Source organism: Caenorhabditis briggsae, assembly GCF_000004555.2.
Source record: "Caenorhabditis briggsae complete genome, chrIV, whole genome shotgun sequence".
NCBI classification, from domain to species: Eukaryota; Metazoa; Nematoda; class Chromadorea; order Rhabditida; family Rhabditidae; genus Caenorhabditis; species Caenorhabditis briggsae.
The window spans coordinates 13,650,879-13,659,791 of NC_013487.2; the positions used below are offsets into that span (position 1 = coordinate 13,650,879).

The 8,913-nt window shown below is 35.3% G+C and overlaps 4 protein-coding genes across 4 annotated transcripts; 1 reads left to right on the forward strand and 3 right to left on the reverse strand.

Annotated features, from left to right (window-relative positions):
* Positions 1-803: 803 nt before the first annotated feature.
* Positions 804-1,031, reverse strand: CBG18461 (the record flags this gene model as incomplete). Its single annotated transcript, XM_002634564.1, has 1 exon — positions 804-1,031. The coding sequence occupies one exon, from the start codon at positions 1,029-1,031 to the stop codon at positions 804-806; it is 228 nt and encodes a 75-aa protein (XP_002634610.1).
* Positions 1,032-2,097: 1,066 nt separating this feature from the next.
* On the forward strand, positions 2,098-2,414 carry CBG18462 (the record flags this gene model as incomplete). Its single annotated transcript, XM_002634565.1, has 2 exons — positions 2,098-2,106; positions 2,154-2,414. 2 exons carry the CDS (start codon positions 2,098-2,100, stop codon positions 2,412-2,414), a joined length of 270 nt encoding a protein of 89 aa, XP_002634611.1.
* Positions 2,415-3,262: 848 nt separating this feature from the next.
* CBG18463 lies at positions 3,263-3,627 on the reverse strand (the record flags this gene model as incomplete). The annotated part of the gene is made up of 2 exons (XM_002634566.1): positions 3,263-3,320; positions 3,449-3,627. The coding sequence occupies 2 exons, from the start codon at positions 3,625-3,627 to the stop codon at positions 3,263-3,265; spliced, it is 237 nt and encodes a 78-aa protein (XP_002634612.1).
* An 879-nt stretch (positions 3,628-4,506) lies between these two features.
* On the reverse strand, positions 4,507-8,772 carry CBG18464 (the record flags this gene model as incomplete). The annotated part of the gene is made up of 5 exons (XM_002634567.1): positions 4,507-4,739; positions 5,139-5,229; positions 6,319-6,989; positions 8,085-8,502; positions 8,596-8,772. 5 exons carry the CDS (start codon positions 8,770-8,772, stop codon positions 4,507-4,509), a joined length of 1,590 nt encoding a protein of 529 aa, XP_002634613.1.
* Between the last annotated feature and the right edge of the window lie 141 nt (positions 8,773-8,913).

Genomic DNA, 8,913 nt, shown 5'->3' on the forward strand with positions numbered 1-8,913 from the left:
GAAAAAACGGCCAAAACCGCGAAAAAATCGAGAAAAAGGAGAAAATAAGTCAAAATGCGAAAATGTTTATTGTTGGGTTACGGTAGCACTCGTTTGCCGGCTGTGTTTTCGAAAATTCTCCTTGAAATACGGTGGCCTAACTTGTGTGAAAATTCGGCTACAACTCCATTTTTTTTGCACAAGAATAATAACATGTCGAAAAACGTGTTAGAATGACAATTTTCGACCAATCTGACAAAAAGCAGATTTTTTATCATTCAAACACAATTTTCAACATGATTTTGGACCGGAATCTGGCTCAAATTATATAGGTGTGATGGGCCTTGTCGAGATCTATCATTTCGTACAAAAACTGTCTGAATATCTCGTTCTAGGGACAAGTAATCAGCCGGCCCGCTTGCAACTATGGAAACTTTCAAGTTTGATGGAATTTTATTTTTTTCAATTTATCGATTTTTCAGCCAAAAAAAGGACGAGGTTTTCTGAAAAAACGAAAACTTCCCAGAAAATCGACGAAAAATCAAAAAAAAATAACCAAAAATTTCAAAATATTGGCAGAACAGTGCCTTGAAAATTTCGATCTAAAAATTTTCAGAATTTTTGAAACAGAAAAAGAAATTGTGAAATTTTCAGAAAAACCGGTATTTCAATATTTTAGGCAGAATTTCAGAGAAAACTCAAAATTTTAAAATTAAAAAAATAATAATTTTCCGGACACTCAAAGCATCAAACAAATGTATCACTTAATCCATTTTTTCACAAAAAATCCAAAAAAAAATCAGAAAAAAACAATAAAAAATTGTCTAAAAGAATCCATCATCATCGTCATCATTCTCCACATCTCCAACGCCTTCAATATTCTGAAAAACTCCAAAAGAATCTCCATTCGAAGACATTTCATTGGCTCGAAACAGTGATTGATCGGCCGCTTCGATCGACTTTTCGTTAATATCGATTGATTTCTCAGCTGTTCTCTCTTTTCTTTTCCAAATTTCATCAAGCATTCTGTGGAAATTCGCCGCTTTTCCCATTCTTTTTTCGCCAATCGTCGTTGTCGTTTTTGATTAAATCGACAGTCAGAGCATAGCGATGAGGAGAGATGGTGATAGCTGAAAAGATAGGAAATGGTTCAGCTGGCCTAACTTTTCCAGTGGCTAGAAAGTTAGTCCTCGGCTGGAAAATCCGAAAATTTTGTATTTTTGGGAATTTTTTCGAAAAAATTCCAGCCAATTACTGCATAATTTTACAAAATTGACTAAAACAAGAATATTCTAAAAATTTTCGAAAATTTGAAAAAAAATGTGTTTTGATAATTGCATTTTTCGACATTAAACACTCAATTTTCCATGTTAAAACTATAAAACTCAGGTAAACGATTCGGAATTAGATATGAGTTCATTCGGAATTAGATCTGGACTAGATCTAATACCGAAGTTGCCACGAGAAATGCGCCATCAATGACTCAGCTGCCGCGGATGAATTTTTTTGTTTTTTTGTTGTCCTAAATGTTTTTCGTCAGGAAAATGGGTATTTCTCTCAACTTTTGCCTTTTTTTCGCTCAATTATTTAAACTATATTTTCTGGAACATATTTTAATGTGTTGTGCACGTTTCTGCAAAATTTTAGAATTTTTTAGGGACAGCTGACTATTCAAAGTTCAATTTATATATACGACTTCTATAGAAGACAGTAATTCTATGAATTGACAAAAATACGACGATTTTGAAGATTTTAAATTCGGAGAAAACTCTGCAGGTAAGATAATTTTTGCCCTTTTCAGGTTAAAGGATTACGTAAAAACGATGCAAGGGATCACCGAAAAAACAAGAAAAAAAGAGATTTTAAATTGCTCTGATAGTGAGCTCAATTTACACAAGTCGAGAAGGTATTACTTCCGGAAACTGCGTCTCGCCGTGAGCAGGTTAGTTTTCGAGTCTGGTGGACAAAGAAACATACGTGAAATTGCAGTCTCTCCACCAAATGTGTCATGACCCGATGATTGAAACGATTCAAAAATTTGGGATTTGTTGTATAAAACAACTGCTCTGATGAATTTATTTGGATTTGCAAAGATTTGAGTACGGAAATTATATTGAAATGGCTCAAGTAAGTTTATTATCGACATCACAAAGCCAAAAACTTCTTTTTTTCAGTTAAATCAACATTCATTTCATAAAGAATATCCATCTTATCTACAACCGGAAACTATGACAAGAGAATTTTCAAAATCGAAAATATGGACGAGCGGAAGAATTCGAATTGAGATTTTTTTTTTCATAAATTTTGTCACTTTTTCTTATTTCATAGGTCCTGTTATTCTCGCTGATCTCATCGTTTTCTTTTTTGCTGATCCCATTCATTCATTTGTATCACACCCCTCATTTTCGTTCCGATTTCCTATTTCTACATTTTAATCAATGTTTTTCTTTTTCTCATACTTGTTCTGTTTTCTTTTTTAATAAATTTTATTATAAATAAAGTGAATGGCGTTGAAAAGAAAACAAAATTTTAAAAGCACTCGCTACGATGCTCCGAAATCCCGCTGGTCTGTTCGGAATTAGATCTAATTCGTTCGTAGTTCATTCGGTGTTCGTTCGGAATTAGATCAGCTAAATTCTGTATTAGATCATGCCACTTCTATTTACGAACGAACCCAGATCTAATTCCGAATCAAGTCAGATCTAATTCAGAATCGTTTACCTGAGAAATTTGAGTTCCCCATCGAAAAAATACTCTGGAAATCATGAAAAACGAAAAATTCCAAGGTGACCGAGTTTTTGGAACTTCTAGGCCACCAGATGCAAAAGTTAGGCCATGAGCGTTTAAGTACGTTTTCTAGGCTAGTTTTTCGTGAGAAGTTTGAATTTCAGCTTTGTTTTCGACAAAAACTCATGAGAATACTAAGAAAATCGATGTTTAAAATACTTTAAACTTTCAAAAAAAAAAAAATGTTTAGAAAATTCAAAATTTCAAATTTAGGCACGCAATTTTGTGTTGTTATAACTATTGAAATCGGGTTCCCCATTAAAAAATACCCTAGAAATCATGAAAAAAACCATGACTTTCCTGATGGCCGATTTTTTGGAACTTCTAGGCCACCAGATGCCAAAGTTAGGCCATGAGCGTTTAAATAAGTTTTCTAGGCTAATTTTTCATGAGAAGTTCGAATTTCAGGATTATTTTCAACAAAAACTCATGAGAATACTAAGAAAATCGAATTTTAAAATACTTTAAATTTTCAAAAAACAAATTTTTAGAAAATTCACTTTTTGATGTTGTTTTTGATGTTATTGAAACCAAGTTTCCCATCGAAAAATATCCTGGAAACCACGAAAAACGAAAAATTTCTTGGTGGCCGAACTTTTCAAGTTTTCTAGGCCACCACATGGAAAGTTAGGCCACAAGCTAGTTTTCCACATTTTTTCTCAAAATTTTCCAAAAAACTCACGGTTCCGGAAAATCTAGATCATTCTCCCATTCGTCTTCTGTCCAAATGTAGTCGTCGTTTTTTCCGAATTCTCGAATCTCCAAATTCGCGTACATTTCACCGTCCTCTTCCAGTTTCTCCATCACCTGACGCCTCCAATCCGCTCGTTTTTCTTCGCGTATCTCGTCCAGATTTCGCATCTGAGAAATTGAAAAAATTGAATTTTGAGTTTTCAAAAATTCAAAAATTTTCTGTTTCAGAGAGAATATCTTAAAGCGAATTTGGGAAAGTTTTGATAACTCGACTCGTCAAAACCATTTTAATTTCAGAAATCATTTTTTAAGGATCATTTTTAAGAATTCCAAAGTTTTTGATTAGTTTTTTAGGAGTTACTAAAGCTAATCTTCCTGGAAGAGTATTCATGTAATAAATGAAATATTTCGAAGAAAAACCCTATTTTGAAAAGAAAATTTTCCAAAATAAAATTTGTCTTTCAAATTAAAGTAAAACCTGTAATAGAAGGGCCCCTCTAATTGAAGTGCCCCTTTGCTAAATTGCAGGAAATTTTTTGCGTTTCTAGTCAATGTGTCCAAAGATGGAAGTCTTATGAAGTCTTTATTGAAAAAAAACCAACTGGAGAAATTGATTTTCTGCTGTTTTTTTTTGTTTTCATTAAAATATGGGTGTTTTTATTTCGTTAAAAAAGAATTTTCAAAGATTTTAAGTAGAAAAAACAAAAATTTTCCCGAAAAACGTTGTTCGTCCAATAGAAATTCCTTGCTCAGAAACCTCACGAAAAATACAAGTGCCCCCTCTAATTGAAGTGCCCCCCCCCTGGGACCCCGCGAAAAATAGATACAGGTTTTACGGTATGCACTTTTCTCCTAAATTCTCACTTCTTGCTTCTCGTTTTCTACACAGAGTTACATCTATTTAAATGGGGACTCCGACCAAAAAATTATATTTGCTTTTTTTGTTTCAAAATGTTCTCGAAGTAAGGTATTTTTATAAAACTAATACAAAAAAATTCAGAAAAAAGTCGAAGTCCCTGAAAAACGCAGACAAAATTGAAGCGCCGCTCAGTTCTCGTCAACGAGGGACAAGAAAAATCTTGAGTTCGGCCACGCGGCCACACATTTTTCAATCCAATTTTCGCCGTTTTCAGCCGTTTTTTTCTGTAATTTCTGTATGAATGAAGTTGTTTTATCAACTATTATATAAAGACGGCAAAAAAGTGTGTTCAAGTCAACATTGATTACACGAGCGATGGAGAAGCGACGCTGTCCGTCAGAAGAAGTAAACATTTCGTTTCCTGCAATTTTACTGTCAAAATTGTCGCCAATAATTTCAATTCATTTCACTCTTTCAGTTTCATCAGAAGTAACAATGATGAGCTTTCGAACAGGCTTTTGGTCACATCAATACTGACAGCGTCGATTCTCCATCGCTCATGTAATCAATGTTGACTTGAACACACTTTTTTTGCCGTCTTTATATAATAGTCGATGAAACAGTTTCATTCTTAAAATTACAGAAAAAAACGGCTGAAAACGGCGAAAGTTGGATTGAAAAATGTGTGGCCGCGTGGCCGAACTCAAGATTTTTCTAGTCCCTCGTTGACGAGAACTGAGCGGCGCTTCAATTTTGTCTGCGTTTTTCAGGGACTTTGACTTTTTTTCTGAATTTTTTCGTAGTAGTATTATAAAAATACCATACTTCGAGAACATTTTGAAACAAAAAAAGCAAATATAATTTTTTTGATCGGAGTCCCCATTTAAAACAGCGAATGAGCAGTTTCCCATCTAAAAATTGATGTTTCACAAAAATTGCAAAAAATGTTGATAAGTTTTCAAAATGTTCCGATCGCTGCATGCCCCCCGGAATCATCAAATAAATGAGGATTCTCCATGAAGTTTTTTTTTAATTACAAAAATTCCCAAAATACAATTACTGTTTCGAATATTATGCATTTTTTTCTAGAAGTCATTCAATTTACTGGCGCTGGATCCATTTTTAACAGTTGCAAATGTAATTTTCTCGAAGAAAAATTAAAAATTTTGGAATAATTCAGTTAAAGGTGGTGTACGGTGAAATTTTTTATTGCATCAAAATGTGCAGAAATGCATGTAGGTTCCCCATAAAAATAAAGAAAAAATTCAAAAAAAATTTCCTTCATCGAGAAAAACGCATCGAAAAATACGCTGAAAGCCCTTAGGGACGAGGTTTTTTCTAGGCCGCCCGGTGAGTGAAAGCGCGCGAATTCAAACTTTTAACATTTTTTCGCTCGTTTTCACTGTTTTTTTCAAATTTTCCGATGTATCTGGAAGAAAAATTGACAAAAACCTAGAAAACTCTTGAAAAAACCGAAAAAAAAGTGAAAACGAGCGAAAAAATTTTAAAAGTTTGAATTCGCGCGCTTTCACTCACCGGGCGGCCTAGAAAAAACCTCGTCCCTAAGGGCTTTCAGCGTATTTTTCGATGCGTTTTTCTCGATGAAGGAAATTTTTTTGAATTTTTTCTTTATTTTTATGTCAATCTACATGCATTTCTGCACATTTTGATGCAATAAAAAATTTCACTGTACACCACCTTTAAATCTAAAAGTTTAAATTTTTTTCTCAATTTTTGGAAAAATGAAATTTTTCAGTCAACTTATTTTTTTGGTTGACCAAACCAAAGCATTTTTTTACATGTTTTCACTCAAATTCTCAATTCTTACTAATTATTTCTCTAGGCAAAGGTTCTCTGAAATTCGAAAACTTCAGAAAATTCGAAAATTCAGAAAATTCGAAAATTCCAGAAATTCAGAATTTCGGAAATTCGAAAGTTTTAATAATTCAGGATTTCAGAAATTCTGAGTTTTTGAAACTCAGAAATGCAATTCGCCCCACCTGAATGCCCTGAATCATCTTCTGATACTGTAGCTCTGCGGCCTCATTCCGTCGCGTTGCGCCTTTAAATTCATCGATTCCCTTCCGATTCACCGCATGAATCATGGATGTATAATGCAGACTTCTCAGCTCTTCCGCCTCTTTTTTCATCAATTCTCTCCGTTGGATTTCTTGTTTTTCCCATTCTTTTTGGCCTCCAAATTCCTGATTTTCCAGGTTTTGCCGCGAATCTCTATCTGCCACGTGGCATTTCACACACTTCCGTTCCAACGTCTTCTGGAGTTCCGTCTCTTTTAGAATCCGATTTTTCACTCGTGCCGTCATCGATTTTTCTGGTAGAATCGGCGGATTTTTTCGCCGAAATTCCAGCATTTTCAGCCGTTTTGCCAGCGTTCGATCGACATATTCATCCTGTTCAGTGTCCATTTTTTCCAAAATTTTTATCGATTTTTTGGGGATTTTCGGACTGAATTTCGGTCTATCTGAAATTTCTGAAATTCCGGAATCTTCTGGAATTCGGTCCCAGATTTTGCGAATTTCCTCTTGAACCTCTCGCCGTGTCCGTTTTTTTCGTTCTTCCGAAAATACGGGTTTTCGTTTGGGCGTCGGTGCTCCGCGTATATTCTCATCGCCATCGTCGCCGGCTCCAAGGTCCAGAGGGCGGCGGAGGCCTGAAATTTCGAAAATAATCCTTGGGTTACAGTATGCCTGAAATTCGGCATTTCTGAATTACAGCAATCCCAGGGTTACTGTAAGCCAAAATTCGAAATTTTAAGACTACAGTAATCGTCAAACTAAACTTTTTGACAGTACAGTAATCTTATGGTCCTAACGTTACTGTAATCTAGGGTTACTGTAAACTAAATTACAAGACTTTCAAAACTACAGTAATCCTAGGTGTTAATGTAAGCTGAATTTCGACATTTTAAAATTACAATAATTCCACTAGTTACTGTAGGCCAAGTTTCGAAATTTCAAAATTACAATAATTCCACTAGTTACTGTAGGCCAAGTTTCGAAATTTCAAAATTACAGTAATCCTTAAACTAGATTTTTTTGTAATTACTGTAGTCGTAGAATTACTGTAACTTGGCTGACAGTAATTAGGGTTTTCTAGGGATACTGTAATTCTGAAATTCGCTAATATGAAAATCAGCGTAATCCTAGGGGTTACTGTAACAATAAGTCAAGTTTCAATATTTCAAAATTACAGTAATACTGGAATTGCAATTTTTTGAAATTACAGTAATCCAAGTTTCAACAAAATTTAAAATTACAGTAATCTCGAAATTCGTTATATTTTGGAGTTACAGTAATCCCGAATATCGTTATATTTTGAAAATTACCGTAATCCTAGGGTTACTGTAAGTCAATTATTGGCATTTTGATAACTACAGTAATCCTGAAACTTTGAATTTTAAAAGTACAGTAATCCCAAGGTTACTGTAAGTCAAGTTTCAATATTTCAAAATTACAGTACTGTCAGGGTTACTGTAAGCCAGTTTTCGATATTTCAAAATTACAGTAGTCCTGAAATTGGATATATTTTGAAGTTACAGTAATCCAAGTTTCAACAATTTGAAAACTACTGTAATCTTGAAATTTCGAAAGTGCAGAAATCTAGTTTTTTAGACAGTGTTGGTTCTTCAGGTCATGACCCAATTTTTTGGACTTTCTAGGTCATGACCTAAATTTCGGTATTTTAGGTCATGACCTAGATTTTGAGATTTTCTAGGTCATGACCTAATTCAAAGAGATTACTGTACCTGTCCTTATCCGCCCAATCATTTTGGGTGTCGACGTGGCAGATGGCTCAAACGACAAATTCAACTGAAACGTGTCGTCTTCTTCTTCTTTGAACGGATGTCTGAATGCCGATAGATGATGATGTCCTGGTGCGATGTGTGGCCGTCGTGGAGTCTTTATTTTCGAAGATTCGGGCGCAGGAATCTTAGGATACACTTTTTTGACGTCAGATGATGAGGGTAGAGAAGGCGTCGAAGAAGACGTGGGGATCGCTGATTTTATAGATGACGTGGCAGATGACGTCGTGGGGACTTCAGAAGTCGTCTTTTTTTGACACGCCATTGTGGATTTCAACATCTCCAAGTCCTTTTTTTGTCGTTCGATAACCATATCCTTGGCGGCCAGGTGCTTCTGATGCTCTTCCTCTTTTTTCTGGTTCTGGAAAGTTTATATTTGAGATATGGACTGTTAAAACCTCTATTAGAAGAACCCCTCTATTAAAGGGGCCCCTCTAATAGAAGAAAAACCCACATCCTTCTGAAATTCGGCTTGCAATTTCAGCACTTTCCGTTTCTCATTTTCCAGCTGATCCCTTAGCATGATGACGTCTCCACTGGGCGTGGCTGGTCGTTGAGAATCGAATGGAGGCGTTGTTCGGGGTTGGAAGATGTTGCCGGTTCGGAAGGATGATGGAGTTTGGTGGGGCATACTGTAATAACGACAGGCTACAGTAACCCAAAAATATTCCTACCGTAATCCTCATACTCAAAAACGTCATTTTCCAGGCCGGTTTCGCATGGTGGCCTAGAAGACTCAACTTGCAAAAGTTAGGCCACCATGCTAAAATGG